Consider the following 20,885-nt stretch of genomic DNA (forward strand, 5'->3'; position numbering starts at 1 on the left):
CCTAAGCCAACAAGGCTCAGAGTGGGGACTCTCTTCTGCCAAAATGATCAAGCTGTCCTGATGGATCACCATGGAGCCCTCCTGAACACAGGATTTTCACTCACCACCTCCCAAACACACACTCCCACTACTTCTGCCGACTTGAGCAACTGCTGATTTCTTGACTTTGTGCTTGTGGCCTTCTGAGGCTGTCCCTCGTGCTAGGCCCACCTCCTCCAGGGACTCCTGGAGTCCTACTTGCTCTTCTTGCCCACCCTTGAGGTGGTCAAGAGCATTAACCCTCAACTGTGCTGGTCAGGGGACTCAGGGGAGCGCCTGGCCCGAGGACTTGTGAGGAGACCTGCATGAGCCTCTCAGCACCCTGAAGGCTTAGGTGCTTCCATGGAAAAACAGGGCTGGATCTGGCACCTCAACCCTGTGGTGAAACCAGGAACACAGCTGGGAACATTGACCTGCCTCAGCCAAAAGTGCTCACTTCACCTCCCACGAAGGAGCATCTCTCACCTCTGAAGCCCTGGTACTGGCCTGGGCACCCAGAAGACCTCAGCAAACATTTTCTGAATGAATGACTGAACACAGGGAAGGCTCCATCATCTCCCACAATGATCCCTTTCCCAGACACTTCCCTCAGAAACTTTTCTGGAAATTTAAATAGATGAAGGAGCAAATATGGGCCAAGGATTTTACAGTTCTTGCTTCCAGTGAGCCTGACGGTTAGGGGCCAGCATCAACCCCATTTTAAAGAGGAAGAAATAGAGACCCCGGATGGGGAACGACTTACCTAGTAACACTCAACCTTGAAGGCATGAGCCTTAAACAGAATGAGGTCAGCCCGGCTCCAGGCTCCAGCATATCCAGAGATATGCTCCCTCTGTGGGCATTTCCCCAGGCACCCTAGCTCTCTAGAACAATCCTAAAAGGCACCTGGTTTATGAACTAGGTGTAGCTCTGCCAGGGCAGAGGCCTCACCGTGCACATGCTCAGGGTTTGTAATTCTATTCAAAGTGGCCACTTTGAAAATCCATATGTCTCCAGGCTCCCTGTACATCATGGTGTCAAGTCTTGGAGCAGAGGCATCCATCAGGGACTCCCGAAGGCCACGGTCTGCATGCCCACATGCCTGATCCCACCCACGTGCCTGGCCTTGGCTCCCGGCGGCCGGCAGCACTACCTTGTCCTGTGCACAGGCTCACTGTAGCCCTAGCCCGTCTGCTTGGCCCTGTCTTACACTGGCCTTAGACTCCTCTGGTTGCCCTGCCCCACCCCCGCCCCAGAATACCTCCTTGGCCCTACCCCGCCTCTGCTCTTCTCTCTTGGAGCCAGGCAGCCAGCACGGAGGCAGCCTCGATAACTCGCTAACGTGCTGCCCATGCTGTTCTTAAAAATTTATGACTGTGCAACATGAAAAATCCGGCTGAGGAGCCATCATTAGCGGTGCTGCCTCCCTCCCCCACCAGAGCCACCCTCGTAAATTGAGATTTATGGCTGCGGCAGGCGGGGCGGGGGCGTGTGCAGGCAATGAGGATGTTGGAGGGGAGACAGGGAAAGACCAATGAGGCAGCCGCGGGGCCAGGGGCTCCCCCCTGCGGCAGCTCCGGTTTATCGCAGGCCACAGTGATAATCCCTACAGAGAATAAGGGCCGGCCTGGGTGTCAGCACAGCGCAGCGCTAGATCCCGCCTAGCAGTGGGACTGGACAGGTCCGGAGGGGCCTAAACCAATCACCGGCTCCTTTCGGTGTATAGGGCCAGATTTTGAGGTGCCAGGTTCCAAGCAAAGGCCTCTGGGGAGGAAGCATCATCGCTGGGGAGATCACAAGGCCTGGCCACCAGAGTCAGCTTCTCCCACTGGAGTCAGCTTCTCCCACCAGAAGCATCTGGGTTGGGCTGACTGTTCTATCCCAACCCAAGAGTGATGGGGAGGCAGGAAGGATGCCTGAGAGCCTCCTCTCCCCTTCCTCTGGTAAGATGGGTCCGTGGAAGGGATATTCAGAGCAAGAGTATAGGCCTGAACCCCATCACACAGCCTCCCCTGACAGAGGCCAGGCTGGGGCTGAAAGGAAAAGGAGGTGATCCCACAGCCTGCATCCACCCTGCAGGAGGAGGGGAGGAAGAGTCCCCTCCTCCTCCTCCCCTGCTCACTTAGCCCTGTCAGCCAGGCCATTATGAAATTGGGGTTTCATTTACAGACTAATTAAACATTACAGCTTGTTCACAATTACAACGCGGGGATGAGGGAGTAACTAATTACGGAAGAAATGAGCTAACATTTATCTCTGCTCCCACCCTCCCTCTCCCCACTGCTGCCCCCTCCCCCCGCAATCTAGCTTCTTCCCACTCCCTGGTCACTACCAACTCTCTAAGCTTATTTCCTAGGGTGGGAGACTGGAAGAGGCCTAGTAACCCCCAGCCCTAGACATAAGATCTAACTGCTATTCTTAGCTATTCTGGGAGAGGGGCTGAGAACTCAGGGCCCTGTGGCAGGGGACAGTAGGTGCTTTTGTGCAAGACCCTGTGGGTATGGCCTGTGATGGTATGTGTGGCTATGATATCTGGTGTGGGGGTCTGCTCTGGGGTGTGTGACAGTGCTGTGGGGCTGCGAGGCTCTACATTATCTCCATCTTGTGGCAAAAGGTCTTGATGCGACTGCTGCAGATCACTGTGTGATGGGATATGAGCGTGAATGAATCATGCCCTCAACCCTCAGCTCCAAGCCAGGACAGAAAAGAACTAAGCGGCTGCAGGAGGTGATGGTTAATGCAGGCCTGGGATATGGCCCTGAGAGCCCAGAGCCCAAATTCCCGCTGGGCAGCCCCATTCACTCTCCTGCCCCAGAAGCAAGAGGGGCAGGGTAACCCTGCCCAGGGGCTCAGCTGGCCTGGCCTTGGCCTCTGGCCAGATGCCCACTCTGGGGCCCAAGGAACCTCCTGGGGGCCTGGGGTGCCCCCTGTGGGCAGGAGTCCTGGGGTCTGGCTGGCCTGCTGCAGGGTTTAATAATAGTAACAGTGAGTGTAAGCGTTTCCATCCTTCCTGCCTTTGGGCAGAAGAAGAAAGGAAAGAGGAGGGAGAGGAGGGAGAGGAGGGAGCCGGCTGAAGGGAGGCTTTGAGGCCTCAGAACTCACATCAAACGGCAGGATCTGGGCCTAATTGTCTGACCCCTGCCCCTGCCTTCAATCAGCTCTGCGGCTCCCCGCCCGCCCCTTGCCTAACTAGCAGCCATGTTCTCCTCATTAGGACAAGCTCCCCTTGCACACGTGTCCCCGGACATGTCCCCAGCACTCCCAGCTCCCAGCCCTGCCTGGTGGGAGGGTACAGCAGGGACCCAGTTTTGGAGGGGCCTCTGGGACAGCTATACCCTCAGCCACCACAGCAGGCTGGCTTGGGCAACCCCAGCCCCTCTCCTTGAGATACACGGGCCTGGAGGCCATATGCTGGGACACACTCCTGGGCTGGCTCAGCTGCTGGGTACATTCTGTCCTCTGTGTGTCCTTCTTGCTACAGCCCAACTGTCTCAGACACACAGCTTCTGAAAGCAGGGCCTGTTTGATTCCAGTCCCCTTTGGCCTGGTTCAGCCTGGCTTGGGCTGGTTTAGCCTAGTAGGAGGTCTGAGTCAGGGTCTGTGTTCACAGGCTAGTAGCTGAATGAACTTCTCTGCCTACGGTACAAGGATGGCTCTTTTAAATGGATCCAGGCGTGGTGACATGTTGCGTGTCTACAGCTGGTGGAATGGCAGGAAAGCAGTACTCATGGTGGTGAAGAACTCCAACCCTAGACTAGGAGAGATCTGTGTTCCAATTCCTGCTCTCTCACTTCCTTGCTGAGCAGCTCTCAGTCATGACAACCTTCTGGAGCCTCAGTTTCCTCATATCCAGTAGAGATGACAGCCCTTATCACGGGGTTTGAGAATTCAGTGACAGAACAGATATAAAGCCCTCTGTACTAATACCTGGCACTCAGCAAACATAGAATGACACTGGTGTGATTCAGACCAGGCCAAATTCCCCTCTCCGCAGGCCACAGGCCCCACTTTGCCCAGTGGGGCCTATGCCTGGTCAGTAATGTCCAGGATGGGAGAAACTACGAGGAAGGGTCCAGAACCCTGCAGAAGGAGAGGGGCAGCCCCAGGGGGCACAGCTAATGCCGAGGACACAGCACCTATGCTGGAGCCAAAGCATAGGGAGGGATGTCCCACAGTAGTTGCAGGTGGAGGGGCAGGGCCAAGCTTAAGGAATGTCAGCTGGCATGAGGTCAGATGGGGTGGGCCAGCAGGGCTGGTCCATGAGGTGTGGACTGCTCCATGAGTACTGTGGGCCTGAAAGGAGGGGCTGCTGTGAATGCCACTGGAGTGAAGGCTGGCTGTGCTGCTCTAGGGACTGATTCTCAGGGTACCAGGGACTGGGGGAGGGGCTGGCCTGGTCTGGGCCCTGACATTGTCTCTCACCTTAAACCAGTGGTAATGACTTGCAAATATTGATGAAAACACAAACTACAGAGATTGTGTTTTTCGGGGAGTGAAGGTGGGGAGAGGGGATAAGGAGGAAAATAAACTGAAATGAAGTCCGGTTATCTCCCATCTGTGGCTGCTCCTAATCCCCCAACCCAAAGGAATCCAATGCAGTCCCTTATCTGCCCTGTCAATCACTCAATCACCGCCCAGTGCTTGGTGGGCACCGCACGCCCTCACACACACTCAAACACATGCTCACACATGCACACACACGCACACACTCCAGTGACTCTTGCTCTAACACTCCCGCCCACCCCCAGCCCATTACTCCTCTGAGTAGGAGCAGCCAGCACGCGGGTCCTGCCAGATGGATGCAATTTGCATAATATCAGCAGCGGAGGCTGCAAGATCACCAGGGGTCAGGGCGCTGACATCCCCACACAGTCTATCTGCAAGTGCTAATTTGGCCGGCATTGATCTGTCTTTCTGATTTCTTTGTCATTTAAGTCTGCGATGGTTTGACAGGAGATACAGAGAGAGACAAGGGAAGATGAGGCCGGGGCCTGGGGCTAGGAAGGTGGGGAAACAAAGATTGTACTTCCTGAAGAATCAAACACACAGAACACATACATACATACATACATACATACATACAGGAGAACCTTCCTCCATCCATCTGTCCATCAACTCACCCATCCATCTAGTCATTCTTCCATCTATGGTTGCTAGTGAAGAGTAGTCTGGTGTCTGTTAAGAACCAATTCCTCAGATGTCTCTGGGGCTCCAAGGGGGTCAGCTCAGGGAGGAAGGAGCCAGCACCCTCTCCCAAGGCACTATCCAGGCAGGCCAGTGTAGACCCTGTCAATGACGGGGGAGTTAACCCTTCTCATGACCATCCACCTCCCTGGCTTCTCACATTCTTAGGTCCACACCAGAAAGAACTGGATGGGAGGGGGCAGTAGTGTTGGGGAAGCAAACACTCCACTGTGCTCTGCCCTTCCCCATAAGGCAGCTGGGCTGACTCCTCCCCTCCCAGCCCTGAAGGTGGCCAAAGCTAGGGGAAGTGGGCAAGGTACCTCTCTGGGACAAATGGGGAGAAGGACATCAAGGTCTGTAGAGGTCTCACATCGACGCATCACCACTCAGATCATCTGAAGCCCAGAAGACTCCACGAATCTCGCTGATTCTGAGGCTCTCTAGCTGAGCCAGAAAGTCCCACATCCTATCAGATCTAAATGCTACCTCCTGAACCCTCAGCCAAGGTCCTCACATTCTTCCTTGCCTTGGGTGGGGGGTCCCCCACAGGAATGGGGACACTGCCAGGCTAGATGTCATGGAGAAAGGGGATGGGAGGAGAAGACTGCAGCTCTGGGAAGCAAGAACCCTTTGCAGAGAGGTGGACATGGTCATTCTGTCAAGGGATGCAGAGGGGCTTGAGGCTTCCCAGAGGTGCAAGGCCCCCTCCCCCAGGCCACAGTGGCTCTATCTTGGTACCACCCCCTTTCCTTGCCTATGGCAGCAGGAATAGGGTGATCAGAAGGAACTCCCTGCTGGGCAAGAGGGGGGCTGGCGTTTGGTGTGTGCTAATCCCGGGCCCGAGGTCTTCAGAGGGACCCGGGAAACTTCAAGGAGGCAAGGCAAAGCTGTACTGCAGACGAGCTCATTAGCCAGCACCCCCCCGCCCCCCCCAACGAGGAGGAGGGCGGGCAGCCCAGTGAGCGTGGCGGCAGAGGCGGCAGAGAAAAGGCTGTCACTGTCCTTTCTTCCTTTTGGTACAAGCGTCTCCCTGAGCCGACGATTCTCCCGCAGTGACACCTCTCACGGGCACTAATGAGATCCATGTCACAGAGCTAATGCGTTCTGACTGGACTCTTGATAGACACCCCACTCCTTCAGGGGAGACCACAGGCCAGCCCACTGCCCCCCTGGGGGCCAGGCCCCCACCCTGCCACCTTCCAGCCCAGCTCTCTTGCCAAACAGTTCTGGGTAGCAAGCTCTTGAGAGTCCACTTGGTTTCTGGCCATGCCACCTGTACCACAAGCCTCACTGGGATCCTTCTCCATCCCAGAGCAGAGGGGCCAAGCTCCTAGGCAGGACCACCCAGCCAGGCATCAGGGAAGGTTCCAGTTACTCTCCTAGCCAGCTGAAACCAGCAGTAGTCTGTGGGGCCTCCAAGTTACAACAGCAGGTGAGATTTTACTGACATTTCCTGTGCAGATTTCCAAAAAAGAAGGGAAGGAGGCCCAGGCCCTGCCCTTAGAGAACCCAAGTACGTAGGGCCAGATCATTACCTCTGACAAATTATAATAGGGCCCAAGTGTGTGTTTTGAACACTCATACTGGGAGGGCCAGGGATTCCCAGAGGAGGTGGCCCCTGGAAGATTAGCAGAATTTTCCTGGGCCGTGAGGTAGAGAGAGAACTGAAATCACAAAGAACCGTCAGGGCCAGAAGGAGGTCAGATGCCAACAGTTGCAGGTCCCTGGCTCAGGGTGACTGTAGCAGCAGAGAGGGAGTGGTGATGCTGCCTTTGCTTTCTTCCTCAGCTGCTGCTACTAAAGCTCTGCTCAGGCCTGCATGTTTCACTTGACACTGAGGGAAATGAGGGAAGCGAGCTTGTTTTCTTCCACATCGTCTCCATTGGTAGCGCATAGCCCAATACCAAAAGGGTGCTTCATAGTTCCGCAGTGATAACACAGGCTCTGCACTCAGATGGGCTTGGGTTTGAATCCTGGCTCCTCCATCAACTGGCTGTGTGACCTTAGGCAGTTCACTTCACTGAGCCTCAGTTTCTTCATCTATAAAATGGGAATGATGATGCCTGCCTTCATAAGACTGTTGTGAAAACTGAATTAGTTAATAGAAAGTGCTTCCAACTAATGTGAGTGCTTACTGCCCCTTTGCTGAAATGAATGAAGGACCACTCAGCAGTCCCCTGTGGAGGCTGCCCTCCCTCAGAGCCTGTGGTCCAAACCAAGGATGCTGACAGAGACCATCGGCAGCCCTGGAGTCGGCAGTTCTAGATGCATGCAGGCCCTACTCACCACAACCTGCTCTGGCACCAGGCTGTTCACCAGGCTCCCAAGGCAAAATCTGCTACCGCAGAAGGAAGTGCCCTCCCCTGACTATGACGTCACGCTGACAAGCCTCCAGCAGCCTTTCTGCCCAGTGCTGCACCACCTCCGGACCCTCCTTGGCCATCCCTAAACCCAACTTCACCTTCAGTCCCCAGGGCCAAGCCCACAACTCCACTTGTGAGCTCTGTGGGGGCAGAGCACTGTGTCTGCCATTGTTACCAATATATTTCTAGCACCTACCATGGTTCCTGATGTATGGTAGGTCCAAGATAGTGTGTACGGAATGAAAGAAAGTTTTACCTGGTGTCCTACCTCTATTTCCAGGGCCGATGCACTCTTGCTTACCTTGCTGCCCCTCCCCTTCAGCCTCCCTATCTGCAGTCTCTCCTCACTAGTCCTTCCCCTACAAACTATGAGCATCCTCTGACTGAAGCCAACACTGACCATGTAACTCCCCTGGCCAAAACACTCCTACAGCATGCACAACCATCCTAGTAGCCCTCTCCCCTATGGCCTGAGCCCCTTCCCCACACCCATCACCCCAAGCCTGCCTCTGTGCTCTCTCAGCACCTTCACACCACCCATGCCACACTCCTGTGGCACTGCAGGAGGACTGAGCAGACCCTGGACATGGCTCAGCTGTGGGATCCACAGCACCCTTGCCTGGCAGCCACCCAATGCTGCCTCACCCCCCACCAGCCAATACACATACCACTCCCCATTCCAAGCTGGCAGCTCCTCACACAGTTAATTAGCACCATGTCACTAAGGACCAGCCTGAGTGGCCAGTGACAGGAGCTGACCTCTGACCCCCAGGGCTGGGAAGCAGTCCACATCAAACTCTTACAGCGCGACCCTTTTAGCACGCACAGTAACTAGGGGCATCGCCAGCTGAAGCTCATTAAAGCTGTCTCTTTGGTGCGAGGGCCATTAACCTCACTGCTCAAAACCCACGCCTCCCCTTCCCCGCCTCTCCCAGCCCAATTAATGCCCTATATCCTCCCTCCCTTCCAAGCACCCTCACCCACACCTCAGAGCCAGCCTGGAGGTGGCAGGGCAGCCCTCTTCATTCAAAGACTACAAAGACCAAGTGTCAAGAAGCCCAGTATCCTAGGGAGCCCCTGGTGCTGGCAACAGAGGAGGGAGCCCCTTTAGCCCCACAGTGTGCCCAGCACTGCATGAACACTTTCCCAGGGGACTCACTGAGCCTTCCCAACAACCCAGAGAGGCAGGTGGCACTGTCCTTCATCTACGGTCACAGGGTTCTGGGTGGAAGAACCAGAACTACTTCTGGCTCCAAAGCCCTTACCTCCATTGTCACTCAGAGCCTTGGGCTGCCCCATGGGGCCCACCCAGATAAAGAAACCACCTTCTCTGAAAAAGCAGGGGATACCTCAGAGGTCCTAACCTAGGGTCAACAGGTGAACAGACAACAGGGGCATTGCTGAGTCTCAAGAAGCACAGAGCGGGAACAAGGAACCCCTTCTTCTCAAACACACACCCTGGGACAGATGATAGAAGGGGCACCCAGATAAAGTGTATGTGGGGTGCATTAACCCTGGCTGTCCCTAGCCCCCAGCCAGTTCTTCCTTCCGTGGACCAATGCAAGTCTTCTCACTGGTCCTCTTTGGTTCCTCCCTTTCCCATCACTCTTTCATTGATTCATTTACTCACCTACTCATTCATTCAACCACCCACAAGCATTTATTGAGCACCTACTAAGAACTAGTTTTGTGCAACACAAACTGCCTCATTGATTCTGAACCAGAGCTTTGATCACATCATTCTCTCACTCACAAACTTCCTATGTCTCCTCAAAACTGCAGGAAAAGTCCACACCCTTTAACCAGGCATTCAAGGCCCTGCTTATGTCTCTGATTATTTTCTAGCTGTTTCCTAACCCAAATTTGCCACTTCAGTCATGGGAAGCTTCTTGTAGGTGTCTGAACTTGTCCTCAGCACACTGGGTTTCTCATGCCCACAGGCCTTTCTACTGAGTCCTCCTATCTAAAATACCCTCCCCCCATTTTTCTGACTACCAAACTCCTATTCATCCTTCAAAGATTCCAATTCAAGTGTCCTCTTCTATAGGAAACTTCCTGCTGACCTCCCAGGCATATTACCCTGCTGGGTTTGGCATCTTCTCTAGATTGTTTGGAAAATATCTATGAGAGGGAACATCAGTTATGGTGGAGTACCCCCAGTTCCCCAGGCCTGTTGGTCACTTCCTCTTAGCCTGGACCCTGGGAAACCCTTGAGATGTCCCAACAAGAACATGGGGGCATCCCTCCTGGGGTGAGATGCCCCCAATATCACTACCTCTTAGTGAGAGGTAACTGAAGAAGTAGAAGCTACTTGGCAACTAAGGAGAGGGAAAACCACCTTTGGGGCAACCCATGTATTTTCCATCACGGCCCTTAGTACCCTGGGTGGCAAGCACCTACTTCAGGCAAGTCCCTGTCTCTTCCCAGGATGTGAGCTCACTGAGAACAGAAACTTGTACTCAGTGTGCCCAGGATCCACAAGGCACCAGTGAATGTCTGGAATGGATAAATGGTCTACTTTGAAGGAGGTGACTGGGTCCTTCGGACCTGGTATTCTCTCTCCAGTTCCCCCAACAATGATGCGACCCCAAAGGCTCACAGGTTGTGGTAATGTCAGAGCACTGCCCAGAGACACTCTGGCTCTTCCCCACTTGGAATAAGGCCTATGCCTGGTCAGGTGCCCCACCTGAGAGCATGTGCATGCACACATGTGCATATGCAAACAAAATAAGATACACAGAACTGAACAGACACACTTGACAGATACACACAGAGACTGGTAGCTGCTTCCACACAGACTCATGCCCTCAGAAAAATACAGATATACTGTTAACATGCCCCCCAACAGACATGTATAATCATGGACACATTATACTCTCAGTCTGACACAGAGACATACAGCTAAAGGTGTCACACATATGCAGACACACAGATACAGACAGATATGTATTCATACTGATAGATCAGAAACTAAAAGAGCCTCCAACTGCCTGGAATCGTAGCCACTCCAGTTCCCTTCCAAACAAGAATCCCCCTGAGGGTATACCCCCATTTGGTACCCCAAGTGGCCCGCCTCAACCCAGGCACCGCTCAATGGAGGCTGCTGCTCCTGCGGGGGAGTCAATACCCTGTGGACGGAGTCATCGGTCAGAAGGACCCCGACTAATTAAAAGCTGGTGAGGTTTAAATAATTCATCTCCTTAACTCCCATTGATCGTCCAGTTTAGTGGCCACAGACTTGAAACAATATTAAACAGCCTCCTCCAGCTCCACGGGGGGTGGGTAAGCTGACATGTCCCCACCCGCTGAGGACATTGCCCACTAGAGATGCAGCCAGTGAGGGGGGACCTTGGCCTGAGTCCAAGGCCACCTGTGACTCACCAAAAGCCCAGACCCAGCCTCCTCCAAAATACCACTTTGAGTGGTGCCTTCCAGTGGTCCCATTCAGTAATTTTCTCATTCCACTCGCCTTCCGCCGTTCCCCCAGCTATGTAGAGAGCCCTGTTGGGGCACTGAATGAGCCATGGAAACTCTCTGTGTGCCTGGGGACTGGGGCATGCGGGCAAGGGACGATGGATGGAGCTGCCAGGGGAATATGCGAAGGGACTGACCAATGCCGCTGTGGGGCCGGCCTATGTGTTGCAGGCTGAGACCCTTGTTCATGTCTAGAAGTCCATTCTTGGGCCAGCAGCCCATGGCGAAGCTGTAAGCCTGGAAGACAGGAGGCAAGTGGTTAACGGAGGCCCTGACCCTCTGAACCAACCCCACTCACAAGGTCTTCCCCCCGACCCCCCAAATCTTTCCAACAAGGAATCCCTCTCACAATGCCATCTCGTGAGAATCCCTTCTCCACCCAGGTCCTCCCGCAACCCAGCAGAAAGTCCCTTCCTTCTCCAGAGTGCCCTTTCTCCTGGGCTTCTCCCCATCTGAGTCCCTGGCCCTCACCGGGTGCCCCTCACCAGAACTCCTCTCTAAGGAGTTCCCATTCACTAGGCTCCTCCTTCTCAGGAGCCCTCCTCTCACAAGGGCACACCTGTACCATGCACACCTCCTTAGGATCTCCCCTTTCCAGATCCCCCAGCACTTTGCTGGGCCCCCTCCTCACAGTACTACTGTTCACAAAGACTGGCCTCAGGCAGGACCTTGGAAACCAGCACATCCAAGCTGCACTCCACAGACAGAAATGTTGAAGTGACAGCTGGCTAGCAAGGTGCCACGGTCAAGGTGCTTTTGCCCACAAGCAGGCCAGGCTATGGAAGGCTCTGGGAGTTTTGTGGGGGCTCAACTGAGGAGAGGAGTAAGGTCACTTGGTCAATTCAAGCAGCTGGGAGGGGAGTACATGGGGCGTGTGTGTGTGTGTGTCTGTGTGTGTGTGTGAGTGTGTATGTGTGTGTGTGTGGTGGGGGGAGCAGATGCTCTGCTGAAGGTCAAGTGCTCACTTATGCATATTCAAAGCGGCCACCCATCGATCTGTACTTAATTGTTTTCCTGGGGTTGGGGAAGGAAGTGCTGGGGGCATCGATCTGCTCAGGCCCCAGCACTCCACTGCCTCCCCCTCCATCCCCTGCCCTCACCACCTGGCTGCCAGCAACCTCCACCTGGGGGGGCGGCACATGGCAGGGCAGGGGCAGCGCCTTCCCTTACAGTCCCTTTTAGCCATGACTGACCTGACGCCACAGATGAGGAAACTGAGGCCCAGAAAGAAGAGACTTAACATAGGTTAGATCACTATGAAGTAGCCGAATAGGATTTAATTCCTGCTCAGCCTGTTAACCAAATCCTGGGCTTCTCCTGGTGGGCCTGGTAGCTAGTCAGGCTTTCAAACATTACCCACACCTCACTTTAGAAGTCCGCAAACACCAGGCCGCCCTTCTACCAGTGGCAGGACAGCATGCAGGGCGGTGGTCAGAATAAAGCTTGGGTGAGTTTCCAGAAGTTGGATGGGGGTCCAGTGATGGAACCAAAGTGACTGCCAGCTGTGAGCAGATGAGCACTGCAGTGGTCCAGCCCTTTGCTAGTCCCAGGAGGTCTCCATCCCACTAACACACAGGGGAGAGCACCCAGCACAGGGTCAGAAACACAAAATGGGAGGCTGCAAACAGTGCCTGTGCCAGGGCCCAGGGCCCAGATTCTGTGTCCACCCTTCCTTTCCAGCTGCAGGAACCAACACTCCAGCCCCATGGGTACTAGGAGAGAGTGTACTTAAACCTTAGCACCCTCTAAAGCCATTCTCCTTGACCACAGAGGTACCAGCCACAGCCCAACTTCCCAGCCAGCCTTCCCCCACCCTTTCCCAGGCCACAGCTGAACCCACAAATCAGGGGCTGAGTGTGAGGCTCAAGGACAGGGAAGAAGATGCTGGCCCAGAGCCAGGGCAGAGCTGGGATGGAGGCAGTGAGGGAAGCAGCCAGTGGGCGGTGCACAGTTAGAGAAGCCACTGAGCCTGGTCAGGGCTGAGGCTGGAGCGCAGTGGGCCAGAGAGCAGTGGCGGCCGCTTTTCAAGTACTTTAAAATCACTTACAAAGGCCGGATTAAACGATCAGAAATTCCATTTAATAGGACAAATAAAGAAATAACAATCTACTCTATCAGCCTGGAGAAGGCGAGCTGGATGGGTTTTTTTTCCCCCTCTAAAAAGGAAAACGGGAAGGAAGGGGGAAAAAAGAAGGATAATGTGTGTTTACTCAAGCAAAGAAAAAAATATTTAAGTGATGTCGGGGAGAAGATTGCAGTAACTAGTGAAGAATAACATCGTCTACTTTGCTGTCAAATCACACCCGAATTTCAGTAATAGATTCTCGGCTGACACTCAATTCAATTCGAAGGTGATCCTGCTTTATCCCAGCCCATCAAATATTAAACACTTGCATTAGCAGGTGCTGCCGCTTCCCGGCTTAAAGCGACGGGCGGGCGGCAGGGCTGCCGGGGCCCCTCCGCTCTGCTTATGGCTCGGGGACAGGGCAGCTCAACGTTATCTGCACGTCATCCTGAGTCTTATCGCAGTTAAGTGGGAAGACCACTTCAGATAACATCAGATGCTTGCCCCGCCGCGTCACCGTGATTAGATTATTATTGTAATTATGACTCCCCAAGATCTTCCACAGACTGGGATGCGTGGAAGGGGGACGGAGAACAGCAGAGCCCAGGAGGGCCAGGCTGGACCAGGGAAAGCTGGGCCCCTGGCAGGAAAGCAGAGGTGCCAGGCAAGGCGGCAACCCGGTCCTGCCTGACGGATGCCTTTCAGGAAGGGCAGTCTGGCTTGTCAGAGCGAGGGCGAGATGAATTGGTGTCTCCACTGTGGCCACGGGTGTCATGCCGCACAGTTTCATATTCCCAGATAAGGCGTGATAACCAATTGCTGCTGTGACATGGCCTCATCCAGCACTTCCTCAGGGGGGCGTGGGGCGGGGGAGGGGGCGGCGCATGCACATGGGTCTGCCAAGCTCCTAATAAGAGGGATTTAATTTTTACAAATGCTGCTTCCAGCGGGGCCTTCACATACCAGCCAAAGTCCAAAAACGATATTAAAAACGGTTAATTAAAACTGCTCTCCCTCAGCCTGGCCTCTCCCGCTGTTGGCCCTGCTGAGAACCCTGGCACGTCTTCCCCAGGTACTGACACGTGCACCTGCAGAGCCTAACCTTCTGATGTGACCGCCAGCCTCATGGGGCTGCCCTAGGCATAATACCAGGGCCCAGCACCTCATGCTCCCCCCAGCTCCTGCCATCTTGGGTACTGCTCAGGCACAGCCAACAGATGCAGATAGCTGCCCACAAAACATCGGTGGTCCCACAGCAACCTGTGCTCCTGCCAACATATGGTCTGGATCCTTACACCTGCTGCTCCTCTGTACCTAGACTCATTCGTGCCCACCACTCACTTTTAAAGCCCACGCCTCTCCCCACCAGATATTCAGGCCATGGAGTGGCCCAAGCGCATATATGCTGGCACGCCACACATGCATCGGACTTGCCCTCGAGTGACTCTGCCACCCTTCCATGACTTGCTCCCTCCATTCGCCCTCCTTAAGAGATTGTATCTGTCTACAAATCTCAGCAGAGACCTTTCTGGGAGCCCTGATCAGGGTGAGGTGTCATGGGCTATGTGTCAGAGATTCCGGCTGAGGAGCCAAGGCCAGCCAAGGCTGGCCCCACCACAGCAGGAGGATCAGCAAGACTGAGCCCTGTGGATTGCCCACAGGGGACAATGAAGACAAGCACACCCCGGTGAGATTGGAGGAGGCTAGGAAAGCTTCCTGGAGGGAGTGGTGCTGGCAGGCTGGGAGGGTTTGACAGGTGGCAGGGGACTATAACATTCCAGACAGAAGGCACAGCAAAGACAAAGGAAAATGGCATGAGCAAGCACAATAAAGGCTTGGGTGTGGCTGGGACAGCCAAGTTAGAGAGGGGAGCGACATCTTAAGGCACTGCCTCTCAACTCTGTGTACCTGGCAGCAACATGGCATCAAGGGGCCTTGTGTCCATCCCTTTACTCCTGCCTGCTCCCTCTCACTGCTCCCTTCCCTCTCCTGCCAGCTTGGGGGAGTGGGGGTATGGGGCCCAGAAGCTTTCTGACCTTCATCAGTGTGGGGCAGGAATCTGATTTAAGAGCTCTCTCAAAGAACTTGTGCCCAAGCCTGTTTCCCAAAGCTGCTTCCAAATCCTCTGGGTGCCACTTCTTTGGCTGCAACTCTCTCAGCCATCAGGGTCCACCTGCCCAGCTATGCACAGTCAGCACCTAGCCCCTGGGGTTCCCAGCCAGAGGGTGGGGCAGGTAGGAGGATGACTGAGGAGCTCCTGAGTCCTGTCCAGGCCACGTACTGATACGAGCCACAGGGACAGGTGGAACTGGCTGGGGTGAAAGATGCTAGGCCTACCAAGTCAACCCACCCCAGCCCTGTGCCAGGCAGGCACGCACGCTTCCCTTCCCCTGGGCTGCTGCAATTTCCATGCGCAGGGAAGCAGGTGCCGAGCTGTTCCCGGCTGGCTCTCCTCTCTCGTGGCTCTGCCCGCCTTGGCTGCTGCCCCATTAGCTTAGTGGCCAGCCATCTGCGACGGGCCTGCCGCATAGCCCTGCTGTAGGCGCGGCGGGTGGCCCCCTGTGTAACAGGGAGCTTTGCCATTAGCGCCTTTAATATTCTGACACCTCAGCACAGCCTGCTATTACATGCAAACGCTGATCGCCCTGTGAAATTACATTGCTAGGCCCGCGCGAAATGGAATCGTGTATAATCAGCCTCCTCCATGCACTGTCAGTCCCATCACAAACACGGCGCCCGGCGGCTTACGGGGGCTTAGCAGCTGCGACAAGTGTATTGGGTTTAATAGATGAAGTAGCCCTCATCGGCTGCAGCATCAGCTCCTTCAAAGAGGAAAGAAGAGGCCTCAGCAGCTGCTATGGTGTCTCTGCCCACCCATATACTACCTACCAGGACCATGAGAGCAGGGTGGACACAGTGGGAAGGGCTGTGGTTGGGCTAAAGGGCTAGAACCCAGTTCAGGCGCAGATAGAATAGGCTGCTCTGCAACTTCCAGAAAACCCAGAGTTTCGAAGCCTGTGCTAGCACATTCAGCCTATCCAGCCCACCTAGAGGTGAGGAGGAGCAGGCTTTTAACCATACCTCTGGATGACTTGTCACCCTGCAGGCGATTGCTCAAGACTAGGAACCAAATCAAACCAACTGCCATTCCCCTAACCTCCAAGAGAGATGAAGCTGTGATGGTGATACTCCAGAGGATAGGGGAGAGAAAGTCTGGCAGACACAAATACTACCTAACTTTCTATCCTGACCAACATTTCCACAGCTGGCGAGCCAAATACCTAAGGCCACAGGTAAACAGTAGGGTGGAGTACACCACATATACTTACGGCACACCCAGCAGCCCATGCCTCATAGAAAGGCTCAGTTCTGCCAGCTATTAGCACTATAACTTTGGATGAATTATTAAACCTCTCTGAGTCTGTTTCTTGTACTGCAAAATGAGATGACAGTACTTTCCTCCAGTTATATCTGAGATCACCCAGGACTACTCACTCCCACTGCTACCTCCAGATATTTTTGGTGCCATTGCTCAAAATGCACCTTGCCTTTGAGAATACAGTTCCCTCTCCCTTTCCCAGGGAACCCTTTTCCACGTTCAGCCTAACACCAGTTGTGGCAGAGTGTATTTTCCTGTGATGGGCTGCAACACTATCTACCATATCTCACTTTCACTGTGACTTTGACATACCTACCGTCAAGACTAAGTCTATGTCACCACCATCCCTGCCCTTCAAGACTACTGCAAAAATGCTTAGGCAGCTTCCACCTCAATCACTGGAAAGTTTCCCTGCAGTCTGGGGCTGCTGTGTTAAGTAATGAGACTGCCCCAAGGTAGCCATGCTGTGAGGAAGCCCAAACTAACCCATGCAGAGAGAACAGAGATAGAGGCCATGAGACTCAGTGAAGAAAGAGAGAGGTCCAGCCAGCCACCAACTGCTCTGACCACATTGTGCCAGCTCCAGCCACTGCCTGACTATATAACCACACAAGAGATCCTGAGTCAGAACCACATTACCTATCCCCTCCTGAATTCTTCAGTCACAGAAGCCATGAGGGATAATACAGTATTTGTTGTTATTTTAAGTCACTAAGTGTCAGGGTGATCAGTTATGCAGCAACACTAACCGGCAAGCCAATACCTACTCAATCCTGGATATACTCTGCAGATGTCTTCAAATTCTTTCCTACTGCTTCTAGACTATTCTTCCTCTCCCTCTGGGACTTCATTCCAAATCATCATCACTCTGGGTAACTTCAGTATCTACAGAATAACCCAGCCATGGACCTTGCCTCTCAATTTCTTGACTCCCTGTGCTCTAATGACCTTCTCCTCTACCTATTTCAGTCATCTTTCCCCACAGCCACCCCCTGAGCCTTGTTATCACCCAGAACTGCCCTCCCTCTGAAACCTCACAAGGACAGATTCCACTCTGGCCCCAGCCTCCTATCCTTCTAGCTTTTGTATGCTTTCTCCTTCTGTTCTTGCTTCCTCCCAGCCCCTGCCTGCCCCTAGTCTGTCTATACCCTTTTCGGGCTTCAGTACTTTTCTACTAAGCCTGAACCCTTGAATCTATAACTTCAACCACCCATCCCCCAATTTTCAACACCCTGCCCACTTGTCCTAGAGCATGCACACTGTTTCTGGAAAACCCCAACCATGACTCCATTTCTCCACACTTGCTCCTGAGCTCAGCAATGCCAGAAAAAGTCATTCTTATATACAGAAAGTGGTTGCTACAGATCCAAGACCATAACCGTAGCAACCCTCAGTGGTACTCACCAACCCTACTCCCTTCCTGCTTTCACAAAGATAATAAAGCCACTAGGCAGAGCTCTTTCTGCATTCCCCTTATCTACAAATGCATCTGCATCCTTCCCCACCTGTTCCTTTACCTCCCCTGTTCTAACAGGGGAGACACTAGGCTTCTTGTCTGAGGCCAACCTCATACTTGTGCTTTACATGCCGTCCTGTTCCCACCTCCTCAGGCCCTTGCTCCATCTAGTATCTTTTGTCTTTCTAAATCCTTAACCTCCTCTTCTCTGCTGGCTTCTTCATTAACATTAAAGCATATACTTAGATCTCTATCACTTTCACATAACTTCTCTGTGTCTTGGTTTCCTCTTTGTAAAATAGGGGTTATAACAGTTCCTACCCCATACAGTTGATGTGAGGATTAAATGAGTTACTGTCTGTAAAGTGCTTAAAACACTGCCTGGCTCTTTGAAAGCTATGTTAAGTTTTAGATTACTTTTAAAGTTCTATATGCATTCCACATCCTATCCAGTTACTGCTGTTCTGTTAATGACTAACTTCTCAAGACTGCCACCACTCCCTTCCTCCCTCACTCCTTCACTCCCTGCAGTCAGGTCACAGCTGCCACCATGCTGCCCCACATCTGTGGACAGTTTCAGATTCTTACCTGCCTTCACCATTTTGCAGCCTGCTCCATCTCTGAAACCCTTCTCCCTTCTTGACACTTTACTCAGTTTTCCTAGCTCTCTGCCATTTTCCTCACAGTCTCCTGTATAGTCTCCTCTGCATTGGGTCATTGTATCTGTGTATTCACCCACTCTGCACTCTCTTCCTATTTTTTTCTACATGCTACCACTCTTCTTGGGTGATTTCCTCAAGTCCATTGTCTTCAACCTTTCTAATTTCCAAATCTGTATTTCTTACCCCTACTTGCATGTCAAACATATATACTCTATTGCCTACCTCGAATCTCCCCCTGGATTTCATACAGACGCTTGATTCTCAATATGTTTAAAGCTCATTTCAACATCTCCTCTTCAAACTGCTTCTTCTCCTGGGCTCCCAAATTCCAGTGAAAGCTATTACCATCTACCTGGTCTACCAGGCCAGAAATGTGGGAATCAATCTTGATTCCTTCCTCTTCCTTACTACCCACCAAGTCCTGGATTGCTGTTTCATGCCTTCAAGCCTTTGATGAAGCAGTTCCTTCAGTCTGCCTAGAACACCCTCTGCCTTCTCCCACATTTTGTCCTAATTTGAACACACACTCCTCTTTCAACATTCAATTCAAAAAGTGCCTTCCTTTATAGTCTTTCCTGGCTCGTCCCTCCTTTAAATCCCCCATACTGTTAATGGCACCTGTAACATAGATTTTGTCTTCCATTATGCTGAGAGATTCTTGAGGGGGGTGGGGGGTTGTATTTGCTGTCTCTGAGTGGTCTCCACTGAGAAAAGGGGAAGCGAGAGAAAAAGGGGAGAGGAAGAAAAGACATCTCTTCGGGTATAAGCCTACCACGCATGGAGCTGCTACTCCTGCCAATCCTACCCAGTCTCCTTCAGGAACCACAGCTGTTCCTGCCCAGCAGAACATCAACGGCCCGCCCCATAGCCATTCTTGGAACTAGGGGCTCAGTTGCCTGTTTTAAGGAAGAGGGAACTGTTGCTGTCTCCTCCTTTTCTGAACTCTCAGCCTACGGATATCCCCCAGCCCATTCCTCAGGCCCAGCAGAGGCTTGACCAGCACAGCTGAAGCAGTAAAGGGGTGGTCACTTGCATCGGGTGACACAAGCCCATCCTCCCTAACCCCAGATGGCAGTTCTGTTATGTGTACAGTGTTCTCTGGCTACCAACATACTTCAGGGGCCCCAGAGCTGCTGCTGCCTCTCTTCATCAACGGAACTTGAGTGGGATAATTATCGTCTCTGTGTACTTAACCTTACCGCTCACTGCCTCCAACACGATGGCTGCCTCTAGTGTGCTGGGCCACCACTACAGCAAAGGCAGGGGCTATGCCACAGGTCCAGGTCCCACAGCATTTGGCACTGGGGGTCCCAGGAGTGGAAGACAGCTACCAGCTCAGTTTGATCCCAAGTATTAGGGTCCCGAGTATTTTCAGGTGGAGTTATCTCCTTCTTGCTCCCAGATTTCTTGACTTCACTGCTGAGTCAGAGGGGCCTTGGGGACAGTGAAGTTTCTGGGTTGAGAATAAGATAAGTAGCTCCTGAGCCATGCTGCCTCAGTCCCTGCAGAAGAGGGTCACCTGTCTGGGGCTCCACGTGCACTGTCACAGAGTCTAAGGCAGCAGGTCAGTCTGAGCCAGCTGCCCAGGGTGAGAGCTACATTGTGAGTTTTCTTTGTTTTCATTACAATTTCCTCTACTACCGCTTCTTTTTAGCCAGCCCTTTCCTCCCCGGGGTGCTGGGGATTGAATGAAACACCACCCCCGGCTCCAATAAGTGTATTTCAATTACATCTGTCACTGCATAACGATATAATGATATATCATGTGATATTAAATCCATGGTAATCATATCAGGGATTTTTTTTAATCGTGCACTAATCGCATTATTACATCTCTATAATTAACAACAGGAGGTATGGAAATTCAGTTAAGGCAGTTGGCTTGATGTACTCCCCCCAATCCACCCCCATCCTAGCTCCCCCAGATCAGGACCCGATTAGGAAACAGGGACTGCAGGGCACTTGCCAGCTGGGCCAAAGCCCCACTCCCAGTGCCTCAATCATGGGCAGAGCTTTCCACATCCAGGGCTGGCAGGGACAGTCCAGGGTTCTTGTCCATCTTGTGGCTCCTCAGGAAAGAAGCCTGGGGCAGAAGCCAAACAGAGAGGCCCAACTACAGGGCTTAGCTGGGGCCTTCCAGACCTCCCACCACTGCTGCACCAAATCATCTCCATGGGGAGGGATGTCACCTTTTCTTTCAGCAAGGCCCTCGAAGGCGCTTGTAAGGCACAGGGGTGAGTTTCTCCCTCATGTCCTCCTGCGCCAGAATTCCCTCTGCTCCTGC

At 53.2% G+C, this 20,885-nt stretch overlaps 1 protein-coding gene across 8 annotated transcripts in view; it reads right to left on the reverse strand.

Moving 5' to 3' along the window:
- ERI3 (ERI1 exoribonuclease family member 3) overlaps positions 1–20,885 on the reverse strand; it is a 135,655-nt gene that overhangs the window by 15,656 nt on the left and 99,114 nt on the right. For 7 of the 8 annotated variants that reach the window (XM_025378167.1, XM_025378207.1, XM_025378178.1 and 4 more), the window contains one exon: positions 11,177–11,276. The exons of the other annotated variant lie outside the window; for it this stretch is intronic. In XM_025378167.1, coding sequence (XP_025233952.1) covers positions 11,177–11,276 — 100 coding nt within the window. The remainder of the gene's footprint in view (positions 1–11,176; positions 11,277–20,885) is intronic. 8 annotated transcript variants of the gene reach the window in all.

Source organism: Theropithecus gelada, chromosome 1 (assembly GCF_003255815.1).
Source record: "Theropithecus gelada isolate Dixy chromosome 1, Tgel_1.0, whole genome shotgun sequence".
Lineage (NCBI taxonomy): Eukaryota > Metazoa > Chordata > Mammalia > Primates > Cercopithecidae > Theropithecus > Theropithecus gelada.